This window comes from Emydura macquarii, unplaced genomic scaffold (genome assembly GCF_026122565.2).
Source record: "Emydura macquarii macquarii isolate MOO-44397 ecotype Brisbane River unplaced genomic scaffold, CSIRO-AGI_Emac_v2 contig_75, whole genome shotgun sequence".
NCBI classification, from domain to species: domain Eukaryota; kingdom Metazoa; phylum Chordata; order Testudines; family Chelidae; genus Emydura; species Emydura macquarii.
The window spans coordinates 4,653,698-4,672,611 of NW_027130212.1; the positions used below are offsets into that span (position 1 = coordinate 4,653,698).

An 18,914-nucleotide genomic window follows, 5' to 3' on the forward strand; every position below is an offset into this window, starting at 1 on the left:
TTATGGCCACTCTACCCTGTCAGAACTGTACAAAGCCATCTTAACACAGGGGAGAATCTAAGCTAATGTATGTAAATTTATTTGTTTAAACAATTCCATCACTATTTGCATATTCTTTGCTCTCTTTTCTATGATAAAATGATGAAAAGCAAAGATAGGACCATAAACTGCCATCACTTATTGCAGCATATATTTTACCAGATTTTGATATATGTATTTGTACTATACACATTATAATGTAATGTTTTATTAAATATATGTTACAGGATTTACAGTCTTGGAATACAATGCAGCAAAGTGTTTTTTAAGAAATATGTTAATAAAAATCATTTTATAACAGTATTAAATGACAATATCATCACATCATTTAAATATGCAGTATGCAGGGTACACTTCCTATCAGAGAAATAAGGCAATTAACTAGTTGTAAACAAAATTAAGTCTAATTCAAAACTTAAAATCACATATTAACTTCTTTGTGATTGGATTGAAATAATTTCAGCACCTAAGTGCATAACAAGCTACATGTTTTGCCACCTGAGTTGATTTCTTTCAACTTCATCATGAGTTTTTACATCTACCCACAGACATTGCTATCTTCATATGATGAAAAGGGTTTTTTTATATTCTTTAAAACCTAGAATTAGTGAAGAAAAATCCTTTAACAGTCACATTGTAAACTTTGCATCATAGATAGGAAGGTGAGATTTAAAAAAATGCTACCTGTAAAACTGAATACAGTCTCGTTTATAATCTAAAGTGAAAATAGGTAAAGATGAAACAAATAGTACTTCATTTCATAATATACTTCAGTTTCTCCATAGTTGAAATTCATAGGAAAAGTGTGTCCTGTTTCTTCACATTTATACCACTGTTATATCATGAATCTTGTATGCGAGGTCATACTATAAAAAAGAGAATATCATTAATGTGTATGAGGTGCTAGGATATTTTATTATCACTTAAGTAAATTTGTAGTTGAGATAAACATCATTAGGTTCATCCTAATTATACTAAGCTGCAGATGATTAGGACTGAAATCAATGGAGTTACTCCTACATTAAATCAGTGTAATGGAGTGGAGAATAAGCCCTAGTATTACCATGTTAGAATAGAAATGAGCTGTCGGTTATCTAGAACCTGCTCCCACTGGAAGTCAGAGTTTTGCCATTACCCCCAGAGCCTGTAGCATCAGACTCCTTAGTTCATCTATCAGTTAGCGCAAAGTTATCTATAGCATATTCTTTAGTATTTATCTAGTCTAGTTTAAAATCACAAGCCAGGGGTCTCCCCCCATCACTATTATGAAGGTATTTTTGTGAAATTCAACTTAACATGTCCTTTCCTTAATTTCATCCCATCACTCTTAGTTACTAATTGTTCCACCCTAAAATTATTTTTCCTCTTTGGTGTTTACATTTCTTTATAAATCAGTCCTTCTAGTCCCTTGATCATTTATTTTGCTCTTCTGAGTACCATGTCTTTCTGGTACTGCGGTACAAAACTGAACAGAATATTCCATTTGCAGTCTTATAACCTCCCGTCTTTGTGACGTGATGTCCCAAATTGCTATTCAAGGACACAACTCAAAACTACGTTTGCTTTTTTTGGCTGCCATATTGCGCTGAAAGATAATATGTATCTTATATGCTGTCTGCTATCACTCTTTGCTGTCTTTCAGCATTATTCATTTGCAGTAATCTACAGAAAATATCTTCTCCTGATTAATATCCCCCAGATATATCAGGGAAGTTTGCAATTGTCCAAGAAGCATCTGATTTTGTTATTTTCTAACCTTATTTCCAGATGCATTATGTACCTTTGTATTATTTCTCATTCCTCACTGTTGTTCATAACATGCCTCAATTCCATACTATTTATTAATGTAATTAGCACACTATTTATTTCTTCTTCCAGATCATTAATGAAGATGTAGACTCAGACTGAAACCTCTGAAACTTCTGTCATTCCCCTTTACACACTTCCTCATAACTTGACACACTGCTGGTTAGCATTAATCTTTGTGTAAAATACTCAATTCATGTGACAGTGATAACTGACCAAATTTGAATTACGTTTTCAAGCTAGATTTTGCATGGCACTGCACTATAATCAACCCGTACTGTATTTACTTTGTACCCTCTGTCTACTAGTTCTGTAAATCTATCTGGAAAAAATAATCTAGCTTGATTTGTTGTTGTTCTTCATGAATCCTTACAAGTTATTGCTTGTGCATACAGATTTTTGTCTTTATTATTAATTCCTTTAATTTAGTGCAGATTATATTTAGATGCACCATGCAGCAGTAATAGTCAGAATCATTTGTCTCATCCTTTTCCCCTCCCCCCATCATTTTGGGAGATTAGCATCATATTTGCTTCTTTCATTATTATGAGTAGTATTTATTTGTATCTCCATTTGTGCTTGCCATTGTACAAACACAGAATAAAAAACTGTCCCTGCCCAAACATATTGATCTCTTTATTACTCCGTGTGGTGAGTCCATCCTGATATCTGCAACCACTGGAACAAGAACAATACAAAAAGAAATGCAAAACCACATATGGTCTTGATATTACACCTACTTTTTTCATTTTATTTTAATTAGATTTTAAACTCATCAGGGCAGGGACCTTTTTTTTACTCTTTGTTTATATAGCACCTAGCACAAGGAGACTCTGCTCCTAGTGGGAGTCTCTAGGTGCTACCATAGTTCAAATACATGATAAAATAATAGGCTATTTAAAGAACACTTCCCAACAAATAAATAAACAAACCTTCCTTCCCCTGTGCCACAAAGACGACTGCCACAAGGTCAACAAACTGAACTTCTGTCAAACAATAGTGTAGGGATGTGGATTCCAGAGTTGAGGGCCGTCTGTCAGGAATGCTCTGTCCTCACTCCTTATGTGAACAAATCTAGGGAAAGCTAACAGGATATTCCCCCCATTTTGGAAAATCTCTGCTATGTTGCACACTGTAATTAAGTGTCAGAATATTCATGATGAAAAGACTGGGCTGGGAAAAATACAGAGCTAACTTCAGCTCTGATGTCAGCAGGTACAAACTCCATTGATGGCAGAAAAATGGTACCTACTTTTACCAGTCTAAATTAGGCTCTTATTCCCATCCAGGCTTCCTACGCAGATGATACTTGCCCCAAATGGGCAGTTTTCATCAGAAGATGCATTTATCTTACATCCAAAAAAACCAAAACAAAACCAAAACTCTCACACACACAAATCCCACAAAACAAACATCAAACATCTTCTCAGACATTTGGAGGAGCAGTGATTCAAATCTGAGTTTTCATTGGGTCCACTCCAATTTCTCTAGTTCTTATTGGCCTGTCTAAGGTACTATCAATACTGAAACCCTCAAGTTTTATTTTCCTCAGTTCATCCTTTCTCTGCAGGTAAATCTCGTTAGCACACAGAAGACAATAAAAATGTCTCCTCATTCTGAAAGCAACAAAATCAACAACTAACATGGGACTTCAGTTTGGGAGACACAGGCAGTCTCATGCAGCCAGTAGTAAATCATAAGAGTTTCTAAAAATTATAGATAATTTTCTAACATAAACAGTACTGCAACCAACAGGAGATAATACTATTTTGGACCTCATAATGATAGATAAAGATGAATCACTGGCCTCTAAGTTCTGGTTGCCTAGGGATAAGCAATAATGACCTGATTTCATTCAATATGTACGGAGGACAGTCCCAATATACTTGGTGATTCAAAAGGGCTAATTTCCTGAAGCTGAGGAAAATTATGAATGAAATTGATTAGGAGAGAAAAACAGAAAAGTGTACATGAAAATTGACAATTCTTTAGGAAGAGTTATTAGATGGCCACAATTCCACAATCAATAAAGAAAACAACTTTGGATAAAGGCTCATTCTGGTTCAGTGGCAGAAAAGATGGCAGCAACCAGAAATAAAAAGGGAAAATAGAAATCCATATTAATTTGAAGTTATGAAGTGTAGAAAATTGATAAGGGAAATTAAAGACACCAGGGAAAAAATCTATGGCTGTCAGGGCTAAGAATAATAACGATTACCTACCTTCATAACCAGAGTTCTTCGAGATACAAGGTACTTATCTGTATTCTACTATGGGTATGCATGTGCTCCCCATATGCCTGAGACTGAAAGAGCCTTGCTAATAGCATCAGTTGGTCCACGCCTGTGCTCTCTCTCCTCATACTCTGATCCAAGGGTATATAGGGTGGTGCAGACCAATTGCCTCTCCAGTTCCTTCTGTTACCACGAATCAGAAATGATGTGGAGCAGAGGGGAATGTGTAACAAAATACAGATAGAGAGCACATATATCAAAGAACTCTGGTTACGCAAAGTAGGTAACCTCTTTTATCTTCAAGTTGTGGTCTCTCTGTGTATTCCACTGTCGGTGACTGACAAACACTTCTCAGGATAGAGGAGGGTGTGAAGATCTCTGTGGTATTGATGACAGTAGGACCATTGATCCAAAGGATGCATCAGCTGAGAAGGCTTGCACTAAGGCAGTATTAGGTGAAGGTATGAATAGAACTCCAAGTGGCTGCTTCACACATGTCAAGGAATAGCTCTTCCCAAAGCAAAGCTACTGAAACATACTTTGCTCTGGTGGAGGAGCAGAGGAGGTGGAGGAGCATCTGATAACTGGTAACAGAGCAGATACAGTCAGAGATTCACTTTGATAATCTTTGCGAAGATATTGCTTGCTCTTTCATGTGTTCCATTAGGGCTACAAAACAGTCTAGGTGATCTCCTAAAGGATTTTGTTCTCTGTATTTCCAAAAGGTGAACTGCTGACAGGGTAATGTGATGACAAATATACCAGTTCCATAGACGGTCTGCCTCTATGTGAAAGATCCTGCTCCTATTGCTCATTGATGTAGAACACAGTTCTCACATTATGTGACTTCAGCTGAATAAATTGGGAGTAAATGAATGGTAAGAATTGTTTACTGGCTTCTTGGACTGCTCTGAGTTCCAGGAGATCCACTGTATCCTGGGCTCTTGAGAAATCCATGTTCCCTGAGCTGTGTTTGGCCAGGTGAATGCCCTAACCTAGGGCATCTGTAATTAAGGGACGCATCTGTAATTAACGCCTTCTGAGGAGTTGGTGGAGCAAATGGGACTCCCTATATGTTATGTTCCCTATCCTGCCCCCCCAAGCTACAAAGTTTCACACTGTAGGAGGGAATGGAACTAATTTTTCTATATTGTGCCTGCCTGATACATATATTGCTCAAAGCCAAGCTTGTAGACAGTGAAGCTGGAGTCATCCTTCATGTCGAGATCCATTTACCATTCACTTCTGTTTAGGGATGGGATTATCAATACCAGGGTGACCATCCTGAATCTTAGTCTTTGGATAAGGACATTGAGGGGTCAGAGACCTAATATGAGTCTCCATCCTCGTTTCTTCTTAGGAAATCAGGAATTTTTTTGGAATAAAATCCCTTTCCCTGATGCTGAGGTAATACACGATCTATCAGTCCCTGTAGAAGTAGGGGATCTACCTCCTCCCTTCACAAAAGCAGTCCCTGAAAAGGAATGAGAATGGAAGTTTTGAAGGGGGACAGGGGAACTCCATGGCATAACTGACGTGGATGGTATCAAGAACCTATTCGTCTGTTATCATCCACCATATATGAGAAAACTGGACTAGGCAGTCACCAAATCAGATCTTGGAGATCGGAGGACTTGGCACCTGGGTAGGTTCGTGGTTCTCAAAGATCCCATCAAAAATACTTCTTGGCAGGTGTTGCTGCTGGAAAGAAGAGGCATAAGGAATATTATGCTTGTTTTGTTGCAACCTCTGACATTTTTGAGGCAGTTCGTAAGCTTTCTGGTGAAAGAAAGGCTGTGTTGTGGGTCTACGTTCATAAGTTTGCCTCGTGTACTTTGCTGCTGGGGGTATATCCCCAGGGAATGGAGGGTTGCACTTTAGTATTTTAATTGTTCAGTCAAAAAACTGATAAGTTGTTCACTTCAAAGGGAAAATCCTCCACAGTGGACTGTATTACCCTGGGGAAACAGAGAGACAAAACCAGTGCTGGATGGTGTGCTCCTTGACTCCTCAGCCCATTGTACAAGATCTGGCCCAGATCTAATTGGGGACGCAGCCTCCTCCATGCAGTGTTTCCTAAGCCTGATCTCCCCAGCTTGATGGGTTTATGACAAAAAGGAGAGTTGATACTGCACTGAGCAGAGATATGAGCTTCTCTGAGGCAGTACAGGCACCTCTGGTGCTCATCACTAACTGGGAAAGGGGGGAAAGAAGCAGAGGTGGTGGTGGGGATATTAACTTACTAAGAAAATTTTATCTACAATATTTACAGATTTTTATATAAATGTTATATAATATTTACAAAAACAGAGTCAAGGATCAGTTGGGACACAGGAGGGCTCCATCTGAGACTATGTGGAAGTAAAAAGGAACTGGAGAGGTTGTCAGTCCCCTTGTACCCTCGGATCAGAGCACAAGGAAAGAAAGAGTGCAGGTGTGGACCAATATACTCTAGTAACAAGAATCTTCTGGTCTCAGGCACCTGAGCACAGATGTACCCTCAGTGAAATATACATAGGGAATAGCACTCAAAGAAGGAGTTTGTTTGTTTTTAAAAAGTACATTAGGAACAAAAGAAATGCCAGCGATTGTATAAGCACATTACTAAATGGAATGGCAAAACTGTTAAATACTGATGCAGAAAAGGCAGAAGTGTTCAATTATTTCAGTTTTGTATTTGGAAAGAAGAAGGATGATATTGCATATGTGCTGGTATTGCATATGGATGATGAAATACATTTCAGTCCATTAGCACTAAGGCAATGTCAAGTAGGGATGAACATTTTTGAATAAGCAGACCTGGATAACTTGCACAAAGAATCCTAAATGAGTTGGCTGAGGAGATCTCTGTTCATTTTTAATAAATCTTGGAATACCAGGAAAATTCAGGAAGACTGGAAACGTGCTAATGTTGTACTGAAATACAGGCCAGTTAGCTTGACATCAATCCTGGGCAAAATGATGAAAAAGCTGATACAAGATTCAGTTAACAAAGAACTAAAGAATAGGAATACAATGAATGCCAATGAACAAGGTTTTGTGAAAATAATCAAACATTACCTGTTGAGATTACAAGTTTGGTTGACAAAGATAACTGCGTAGATGTAATACTTTGACTTAGTACTGCATGACATTTGATTTAAAAATTAACACTATACAATATCAATAAAGCACATATTAAATGGGCTAAGAACTGACAGATCTCAAAATTTAGTCAATGGGGAATCATCATCAAGTAGGGATGTTTCTAATGGGGTTCTGCATGACTTGGCACTGAGCCTGATGCTATTCAACATTTTCATCAGTGTTCTGGAAGAAAATATATAAAAAAATCATGGCTGATAAGATTTGTAGAGGACACAAAGATTGGCAGGGTGGTAAATGATGAGGACAGAGCAGTCATACAGTGCAATCTGGTCACTTGCTAAGCTGGGCCCATTCAAACAAAATGCACTTTAATACAGATAAATGCAAAATTAGACATTTGGGGATGAGAAATGCAGGTCATTCCTACAAGAATGGGGGACTGGCCCTGGAAAGCAAAGACTCTAAAAGGGATCTAGGGTGAATAGTAGATAAGCAACTGGACATGAGCTCACAGGGAGATGCTGTGGCAAAAAAAGGCTAATGCAATCCTTAGAGGTATTGGGAAGTAATGAGTAGGAGTTCTTTCTGAGTAAGGAGGTGATTTTACCTCTGTATGCTGCATTGGGGAAATGGATATTGGAATACTGCATCTAGTTCAACTATCCACGTTGTCAAAAGGATATTGAAGAAATGAAGAGGATACAGAAAAGAGAGACAAAAATTATTTGAGGGCTGAAGAAGATGCCTTACAGTGAGAGATTTAAAGAGCTCAGTCTGTTTAGTCTATCCAAAAGAATACCAAAAGGTGACTTGATTACAGTGTCTATGTACCTTCACAGGGAAAAAAATACCAGGTAATAAAGGGCTTTTTAATCTAGAAAGGCATAACAAGAACCAGTGGGTGGAAACTGAAGCCAGACAAATTCAAATTAGAATGTAGACTTTTTTTTTTTTTTTTTTTAAACAGTGAAGGTGATTAAACATTGGAACAAACTACCATGGGAAGTGTTGGATTCTACATCTCTTGATGTCTTCAAATCAAGACTGGCTGTCTTTCTGCAAGATATGTTCAGGCAAACACAATTTATGCTTTTATCAAACACAAGTTATTGGGCTCAATATAGGTATAACTGGGTGAAATTTAATGCCCTGTGATATACAGGTCAGACTAGATAGTCCCTTACTTTAATCTCTACAAATCTAAACCAGCATTCTTCCTGATTATTTTAACTAGTTCTTTAAAACAACAAATGTACAGCTATCTTAAATGAAAGGATTTTGGAAACTTTTGGGGGCTAAAAGAACAGTTGAAAAAACCCCCAAACCTTACGTGGTATTGTTATGTCTCTCAAGAGCATATTGATCAGATATTGCATGTGATGGGGGATTTTGGAACATGGAATTCGTTGCGCGCAAGCACTCTGCTGTACTTATGCAGCACCCCATTGACTTCAGTGGGGCTCCATGCAGTTTCAGCAGTCTCCTATATGCACAACAAATTGCAGGATTGGAACACAAGGTAGGTATTAAAGTGGCTTGGCTAAGATATAGGATGTTGTCTGAACAAAATTCATGTGTGCACTGATATGACCCATTTTCATTGTCAGTAGGTAACCCCTTTTCAGGATGCTGACTAAACTCCCAGCCTAACCAGGTATAAGCAGATGCAGGGGAATAATGGACATTTAGACAGCCATTAAGTGTGGAAAGGTATGAAAGCTCCAGAGTTTTTTCCAGTTCTTGACCTTAGTAGCAAAAAGCTCTAGTGGACTTTATAACAAACACCGGCTAGGAAAAGAGCATTTCTATGCCTTTTATTGATATGTATATTTCATAAAAAACAAAGTTTAAACATACTAAAAAAGTCATGATGTATATGAAATTACATATGTATTCAGTCCTGATCAACACAAGGGCTGAGCAGGAAATTAAGTTACTCTGACTGATAGCTAATTTTAAGATTTACTTATTAAAAAATGGTTACTAACCTTCTGTAACTATTGCTCTTTGAGATGTGATGCTCATGTCCATTCCAAGCAGGTGTGTGTGTGCCATATGCATAGTTCACAGGAAGGTTTTCCCCTAGTGGGATCCGTATGGTCAGCACCATATGGGCCTTGCTGACCCTCCGCCTCTTCAGTTCCTTCTTGCCGGCTGACTCCGATAGAGGGGTAGGCGAGTGGGTCTTGGAATGCACATGAGCGACACATCTCGAAGAACAGTTACAGAAAGTTAGCAACCATTTTTTCTTCTTTGAGTGCTTAGTCATGTTGATTCCAAGCAGGTGACTCCCAAACTAGGAAACTCTCCACAAGGGGCAATAACTTAGCTAAGTGGAAGAGATTTTCAGTTTGGGCTGCTCAGAAGGACATCCCACCCATACTGGTATCAATTCCTACTATCCTGAACTAGCTGTTATATCTGAAACAACAGGATCTATCAATGTCGTCTGTTAAGGTCCATTTGGCAGCCATGTAGGTATGCCATCCCTGGGTGGCTGGCCGCTCGGTCTTTGCTAACCCCTTGGTTGGATGTTTTCTGTAGGGTCTGGACAGACTGTACCCTCATACATTCCAGCCAGTTCCCCAACGGGACCATAACCTTAGACTGTCAAGACCAGTGGGACTGCCATTTGAGCCCCTGGCAACTTTCTTGCTCCTCTATTTTTCCTGGAAGGTGACCTTCCTGGTGGCCACAACTGCAGCAAGGATGGTATCTGAGCTCAAGGCGCTTGCGTCAGAACCGCCTTATGCAACTTTCTTCAAGGATAAGATTCAACTTCATCCTCTCCAATCTTTCCTTCCAAAAGTGGTTTCCCAGTTTCATGTGAACCAGTACATATTCCTCCCAGTTTTCTACCTAAAACCACACTAATGGGGGAGCGTAGACTGCATTTGCTGGATGACAGGTGTGCCTTGTTCAAAAGGACTAAACTGTTCAGGAAAACAACTCAGCTCTTTGTAGCAGTAGCAGACAAAATGAAGGGGCTACCTGTTTCTTCTTAAAGGATTTCTTCATGGATCACTTCGTGTATCAGGGCTTGTTATAACTTGGCGAATGTACCTGCCCCAACGTTAACAGCTCATTCCATGAGAGCACAAGCGTCCTCCACAGCATTCCTGTCCCAATTACCAACCCAGGACATTTGTAAAGCAGCAACATGGTCATCAATTCACACCTTTGCTGCTCATAACACTATTACCCAGCATGCCAGAGATGATGTGGCTCTCAGCAGACCCGTGCTTCAATCTGCAGGACTTTGAGCTCCGAGGAGGACCTCTCTAACTGATTCTGAGCATGCTAACTCCAGAGGGTTCAGCCATTGAGTCAGATTGGGATGTTGGAAGCTGCCGTGCTCCTGAGTGTTCAGATCCAGAAATAGAGGTAGAGTGATAGGGGTTTCCACTGAGCGGTGGAGGAGTATGTTGTACCAGTGCTGACGAGGCCTGTCTGGGGCTATAAGAACCACAGCAGACATTTCCTGCCTGATCTTCAGGAGAACCTTGTGGATAAGCAGCATCGAGATTCCGGGAGGGATGCCCTGCCCTGCCCTGAGTCTAGCACCGCCCTGATGAACTCTATCCTCTGGGTGGACATGAGAGTCAACTTCTGTTCGTTGATCATAAGGCCCAAACTGTCAAAGGTAGACTGTATCAGGCTCACGTCTGCCTCCATCTAGGCCCTGGTACATTCCTTAACCAGCCAGTCATCAAAGTAAGGATATATTTGTACATTCCTCTTTCTCAGGAATGTAGCAACTACTGCCATACACTTGGTGAATATGCGAGGGAACGCGGACAATCCGAAGGGTGGGGCCATGAACTGATAATGGATCTCTCTGACTACAAATTGGAGGAGTCTCATGTGGTTTGGAAAGATGGCAACATGAAAGTACGGCATTCTTGAAGTCGAGGGCAGCACACCAATTGCCCAGATCCATAGAGGGGATAATGGAGGCCAAAGAGACCATGTGGAATCTCAGCTTCTTCATGAATTTGTTGAGGTTTCATAGATTGAGAAGGGGTCCGAGTCCGCTCTTGGCTTTCGGGTGTAGGAAGTAACGGGAACAGAATTCCTTGCCCCTTAGCTCCTAAAGAACCTCTTCCACTGCTCCTATTCTTAGGACAGCTTGCACCTCTTGTAGTAGAAGGTGCTCATGAGAGGGGTCCCTGAAGAGGGCCAGGGCAGGTGAGGGTTGGGAAGACAGAAGGGCAGAAAACTGGAGCAAGTATCCCTGTTTCACCATGCTTAGAAATCTGCAGTCTGATGTGATCTGGGACCACACATGCTAGAAGTGGGATAATCAGTCTGAAAATAAAATCGGTGTGCCATTCTTGGCCACACCCTCAAAAGTTTTGCTTGGGACCGGAGGATTGTCTCGCCTGTCTGGAACCCTGGCTGAAGGAGGGTTGGGGAGGCCTCTTTCTGTGATTTTGCCCTTTCTTTGGTTAGGATCCTGACTAGGCTGGCTTTGGTAGAATCTAGGCATGGGCTGAGGCTTTAAATGCTTCCTCTGGGGTGCCAGGGTGTGAAGGCCCAAGAACTTCAGAGTAGCCCGAGGGTCCTTTAGACTATGCAGTTTAGAATCAGTCTGTTGAGAAAACAGGGCTGGGCCTTCAAAGGGGAGGTCTTGAATTGTCAGTTGGACTTCATGAGGGAGGCCCAAGGCCTGTACCAACTCTGTGAATTTCACCATGGACTCCCAGGAATTGAATGCATACCTGCTCAGGATAGCCTGCTGGTTCGCAATGCAAAGTTGGAGCCCCCTGGTAGAGTACACCTTTCTACCAAAGAGGTCCAACTTCTTAGTGTCCTTGGACTTTGACATGGAGCCCTGCTGACCTTGCTTCTCACACTCATTGGCTGCTGCCACTATGAGTGACCCTGAAGGAGGGTGAGTATAGAGGTTCTTGTGGTCCTTGCAGGGTACAAAGTACTTTCTCTCTACCTTCTCTGTCGTGGGAAGTAGAGAGGCAGGGCTTTGCCATAAAGACCTTGTAATGCTCCATATAGTCTTTATCAGTGGCAGGGTGACTCTGAAGGGATCCGTTGGGACAAGGATGTCAACCATGGGGCCTGCTCCCTCTGTGACCTCCTCCACTTGGAGCCCCATATTCTGAGCCACCCTGCGAAGCAGCTCCTGGTGTACCTTGCTGTTGTTAGCCAGAGGCGCAGCCACTGCTCCCACGAACACTTTGTTGGGTGATGCAGAGGAAGATGCTCTGATGGGCGCACAAGGAGTCACGCAGTGCTGGTTCCTCATCCTCGGTGCCTGGGTCATGGGCGGAGTCAGGCCCAGCGCTAGTTTCAGAGCCTTCTTCGGTGTCGCGTGGCAAACTCCCAACATGGTGGGGCTCTGATGTCGGAGATTAATGAGAGCGACCTCTCCAAATGGAACCCTTACACCTGGTGGAACACCCCTGGGGCCGTCATCTGCCACAGGGGAGTCCACGGCACCGAAAGGCATCTCTGGCATCTGCTCGAGCAGTGTCAGCTCCTCCTTGAGGTAGACAACTCCACATCAGAGTCAGAGGAGAATCACTCACTCTTGGGAGACCACGGTGGTGCAGTGCCAGAAAGTGGGGAAAGTGACCTTGTCATCATGGCAGGTTTGCCCTGAAATGGCACTGTGGCTCTTCTCGAAGCTGGTGGTTTGGAGTCCTGTTCCCAGTCCCTCCTAGGAGGGGGTGACGGTGCTGTGCCTTTGATGAGCTCCCTCACTGTCTTGAAGGTCTCCAGCATGGAGGGGAGCTGCAACTATTCCTTGCATCTCTCCCTGAGTCCCAAGGGCCCTGGACTCGATGGCACCGTACTCGAGGGTTTGGGACTGGAGTGTCCTGGCGCAAGTCACACTTTGCTCAAGCCTTTATGCCCACATGCTGTATCCCTTACTGACGTTGTTGGCTCTGCACTGACACCGAAGTGCTCAGTCTCGGCTCTGCTGGACTTTGCTCTCTAGGTTAGAGAGCCGACTCCATAAGTTAAAACTTAAGTCTCTGGCTTCTTTCCTTTTGGGTCCTGGGATGGAAACCTCTGGAGATCTTGCAATGATCCCATGATGCACCTCTCTCAAGAAATTGAGGCAGGTTGAGTGTGGATCGTCTCTGGGCATAGGTTTCTTACAGGCCCCGCAAGGCTTGAAGTCAGGCATTGCCTGGCCCTGGGTCGGAGTGGGGGAAAAAAGACCCCAATAAGTGGGGTGCTAACTATGCTTATCCTAAGAACTAACACAACTAACACTACGTATTCACTATTTACAGATACTTAGAGAAATTTCACTGGGGAAGAGCTTGCAAAGCAAGAGAAGCGATGTTCCAGCAACCATCATAGGCAGTAAGAAGGAACTGACGAGGCAGAGGGTCGGGAGAGCCCTTTATATGGCACCATGAGGGCATGACTCCAGAGGGCACTAAAGCCGACCCTATGGATTCGATTAGGGGAAAACCTTCCGGTGAACTGTATATGCAGCACACACACACCAGCTTGGAATGGACATGACCAAGTACTCAAAGAACTGATAGGAATTTAACAGGAATTTTATTTTGTCAGATTCTAACTAGACAGCATCGTCCTCTCATCTTTAAAAAATGTTATTGAAAATGTGCAGCCTTGATGTCTCTTTCAACTGAGAGATAGATCTGGCATGATCAGACCCTACAGTTGCAATACAGGAAAAATGTACTTTCATTTTCCTAAGTACAACCATCTCATCAGACACATTAAGACCTGTCTCAGGAATTTACATCTCCCCTGAAAGGGCAGTGAACCAAGAAACTATTTCCAGGGACCTTTGATGGCTTTAGCCTCTTTGAGGACAGCTGACATTTCAATGTCTTAGTGTAATATCTTTCTTCAGTATTAAAGCGTATTGCAGCTAATCAGGTTTCAGTTAAATTCAAGTTTAATTTTAACAAGATCTTTATTTAGATTTACATCAATTCAGTCAACTTCTATATGCTTTTCAGAACTATTTTTTCACTGCAATACCTTAATTTACCCTTCTGAATATTTTATGTAATGGGGTGGCAGATGCCGGCCTAAAGACTTCATAGGTTTAAATAGCTGTAAGCAGTTCTTATATCAACTGTTAAACCTGATAAAAAGAGAAAGTTTATATACTAAGCTGTACATTTACTTTAAATTATCTCCATATAATTCAGATTTTCTTCCAGAGTTTATGCAGAAAGGTCAATTTATTGCTCTTGCAATTGATTTGAGTTACAATAGTATTTTTACTCCATTTTTTTGTTTTTTGTTTCTTAGGGTTATAATTTGCAGTAGGGTATATCATTTTCTGGAATCTGAGAAGTTAGACTAAGTTCTTTTTGCCTTTGCATAGAGAATATAACAATATTTAAAGTGATTTACTATGAATTAACAAATCATCACAAGTCACAGCAAATGTATGGTATGTTTCAGTCACTGGGGTATGGGTGAAGCACTGGTAAAAAAAAAAAAAAAAAAAGAATTAAAACAATCAGAAATCATTGGCCACAAGAGGGCGTCCAATATTCTCTTACCAAACCATGTTTCATATTAGCATATTTCAGTTTCCAACACTGATGTTTGAACATGTTAGGGTTGGGGGCTTTTCTTGGGGAAAGGGAGGATTGTTTGGGGATTGTAGCATTTTTCAGGATGTTTATTCTTTTTACATGGTTTTGACCAATGTTCTAAATTTATTTTTTTGGACTATACCTAGGGAATTATGAATTATAAAGGTTATTAAGGTATGTTACCAAATAAGGGGCCTGATCCAAAGCCCACTGAAATCAGGGTGAATCTTTCCATAGACTTTGGATCAGGTCCTGAAAGTTATGCTTAATCAATCATTTTTATCTTATTATTTACACAGACACACACATGCATTTTGGTGAATGTGCAGAAATAATGAATAATTTAGACATTCACATTATAAAAATTATTCATCCAATTTTTAATTAGTATAATAATTTTAAGTTTTTATATCATGCTATGCTATGCATGACTACACAGAAATAAATTGCTAATTTCAAACAGTCCAGCTAAATAAAATAATTTTAAAAGCATAAAAATGTTATATCGTGCAAAATCAAGCCTAGTCAACAGACGCAGTATTATGTCCAATGCGAATAAATTAAGGGTAAGGCTAGTTTAACGCTTCTTCTACCTGCCTGTGAATACATTTGTAGGTAATTTAGTTGGAAGCAAGAAGTGTTACAACCTATTTATGAACTATTTAAAATGTTCTGATACTATAAAACATCTAAATTATATTATTTATATTTTGTTCAAAGGGACACCTGACTTGAAAAATGTCATACATGCTATAGAGACACGGTGGGTGAGGAAATATTGTTTATTGGACCAATTTCTTTTGGCGAGAGACAAGTTTTTGAGCCACACAGCACTTCTTCAGGTCTGGGCAGAGTTGTCTTCCCCTTGTCCTACAGGGGGTAGACTGTGACACAGACCTCTTGGCAAAGGGTTCCTTGTTCTTTGTCAACAGCTCTCAACTCAGGCCTCAGAAGCATAACACCAGACCTGAAGAAGAGCTTTGTGTGGCTCGAAAGCTCTTCTCTCTCACGAACAGAAACTGGTCCAATAAAAGACATTATCTCACCCACTTTGTCTCTCTAATCTCCTGGGACTGACACAGATACAACTGGACTGCATACATACTACAGTTAAGGTAACAACTGGCATAACTGAAATAAGTTTGTGAGGGGAAAAAACTATTTGTTCAATGTACTATATGTGTATATCTCACAGCACTCCATGTATAGCCAGTCAGATAGGCTCCAATCCCACAATTTGTTTTGCAGGCAGGCAGGCAGGCAGGCAAGTGAAGTCAGTGGAACTCTGCATAGGTGCAGGAGACCACCAGCATGAAGTTCAGCACACGGTAGTTAGTTCCTCCCTGCAAAAACACTTTGTATTTTTTTCCTCTTGTATTTTAAAAAACAAAAACAAAAAAACCCCCAACCTACATCATTAAAAAATTGGTCATATTTTATATTAAAGTTCCATTGTAAATGATTAATAGGTGTTATAAAGATTTTTAAAGACACGAGCAATGTGTGTTACAGATTATAGGTACATCAGTAGGTATTATAAATGATTATAGACCATGATCATAAGCAACCTATTGACCCAGTCAGATGCTAATAACTGAATAACCATTTTTTAAAAACTTCTAATAATTTATTAACCTTTTAAAAAACAATTCATGAGACTAGCAAAACAACTTTATTTTTCCCCCTAAAGTCAGAGCATATTATTTAAAGCATTATCTGCTAGAAACTAGGATTTTTTTTAAAGTCTCATTAAAAAAAAAAATAATAATAATAATAATCAAGTTGACAGTGTCCCTTTAGGAGACACTCATGTATAATTTGTCTAAACATTTAGATATTGATTTTATAAAATGCATCCAAAATTACAAAAAGCATCAAGGTGCATGTACACAAGTTAATACATTAAATGACTTTAAAATAAGAGTAATACAATATAGAACTACATTGATTGGAGCCCGGACATTGTAGCATTGTGTTAGTGCATGTGAAGCAGAAAGTTGATTAGGTTAAAAACTAAAAGCGTCTAGTCTACATTATTTTCACCAACTAAAGCTAAGAAATGCAAATAGTAAACATAGCATAAATAGAGAAATGTAAATCAGATTTTTAAAACTGAGTTTTAATAATCTGAAGTAATCCATTTGTTACAAATGGAAATGTGTTTATAATTATTTAGCCAGTGTCTTTTATAAGGGACAAAAAGATCATTGCTGGAAATGCAGTTGCTTTAAAACAGGAATGACTAATACTGACTAGCACAGAAGTCAAATGACTGGTTAATATTTTGAGATCATACTAAAGATGGGACCCTATTGTGTTATTTGTAAAGCGTCATGTACCTCTTTGGTACTGTATAAATAATAGCTGAGGGTCACAAATGAAGTAATGAAATAACATCAATTAACTGGGGATGGTGGAAAATGAAAAATTGCTTTAGGAGAGTTTCTCGTGGCTGTGTATGAAGGGAAATGGAGTGTTGACTACTTATAATGGGGCAAGATTCAGCAGGCATGGGTGTTGGGTTGAGAATGCTTGTCACTGGAGGATACCTGTTCAATTTATCTTTCTCCTGTTGCCTGACCATCCAATAACCTTCTACATTATCCATCTTCTCAAACAAGTCCAATTTCCACAACCCCACTCTTTGCAAGTTACCTTTAATCATTACTAGCCACATTAAAGATCACATTTTTGTTGTCTAACAGTTTCCCAGCATTGAGGCATCCTGATGTATTAGTACATATTGTTCCTAACCTCATCCTGAGGCTGGACCAAAGCAACACCGTGCAATAGTCACTAGATCAATAGAGGTACCAGTTTGGAAGTAGCCATATCCTTGTGTATTTAAATTACACTTTTACAATGCATAACGTGTGGAGGAGAGTGATGGGGTTAAGAAAAAGAATCAAAGAGAAGCTTTAGCTCATTAGTAACCCCTTTTTTACTTTTATTTTAAATGGGTAATTTCATCCCAGCTATTTTATATTCACAGCAGTTCATCCCAGACTGCTACCTTTTATTTTTATTGAAGGAGAACTGTAGTGCATAGATAAAGGGCATACACAAATATTTTAAAATCAAGCTTTTGCACCATATTATCAGGTTATTTTACATTCTGGAAGAAATATGCTTTCAGTAGTTATGAGATTACAAGTGATGGGAGAGGGCATCCTATTTACTCACACAAAACGCACAGTGCTGGCAGCCACAACATAAGCTTTTGACAGTACTCCACAAACCACCAGCTGTGTCCCAAAGATGTCATCTCGTTTAAAAGTCAAAATTCAGTTTAGTTACTAGTCTCATCATCTACAATTTCTGCATTCTCTCTCAATTCCCACCCAAGTTTGATTGGTGACAAATGAAAACCATAGTAATAGGAGAAAAGATAAAAAAATTATATTTTGACAAGTGCACACTTTGGAATGGATCCTGGTATTTATCTGCCATTAGCTTTGACTAACAAGTATATTTTAGTGAAATTAGCAGCACTGGCCCAGTTCTGTTTTCTCAGGTACTAGCAGTTTGTATAGTGGAGATGAAGATCTGGGATAAGAAAGTGTCAGTCAGTTCTACTCTGCAATGTTTTGTCAGCATAGCTAAATTGGTCCTGGTTATGAAAAAAAACATACTCCTAGCTGACAAACCTAGCAAAACCCCCAGTGTAGATATAACAATGGTCAAAGAAAAGTGCTTCCATTGCCATAGACAATGTAATTTAGGAAGGTGGTGTTACTACGCTAACAGAAAAACATAATACAACTAAATGCAACTAAATACATTCTGCAGTTTCAATGAAGTCCCCATCTTAATGGTCTAGACATCATCATGCAAGTTTAGTTGATACACTCATGTTCTGAAACTGTCCTACCCAATTTCTCAAGACAATTTGCAAAGAAGGGTCTTACTTTGTTCAAATGTATCCAACCTTGAGATTGAGTTTACTAATCTGTTCCATAGAGCACTAAGGCCCAGTTAGTGGTTGCTGTCAATCAACTCCAGTAAATGTTGTGCTTTAACATTGTTGGCTGGAGATTCATAAGGTCTTGTATGGTTTAGGCCCTGACTACCTTTCTCCTAGTCTTCCATGCCAACATAGTTGATATAAGTAGAGGTGGCACTCACTAGATTTATCCATATGAAAGCTGGAAACAGGGATTTCATTACGGAACTTATTTCACTCACTGGTTGA

General features: G+C 40.0%; 1 protein-coding gene across 1 annotated transcript in view; it reads right to left on the reverse strand.

Annotated features, from left to right (window-relative positions):
* Positions 1 to 237: 237 nt before the first annotated feature.
* Positions 238 to 18,914, reverse strand: part of CXADR (CXADR Ig-like cell adhesion molecule) — a 60,784-nt gene continuing 42,107 nt past the window's right edge. Inside the window, exon 8 of the mRNA XM_067543151.1 lies at positions 238 to 905. Within this exon, the coding sequence (XP_067399252.1) occupies positions 864 to 905 (42 nt within the window). The 3' untranslated portion in view covers positions 238 to 863. The remainder of the gene's footprint in view (positions 906 to 18,914) is intronic.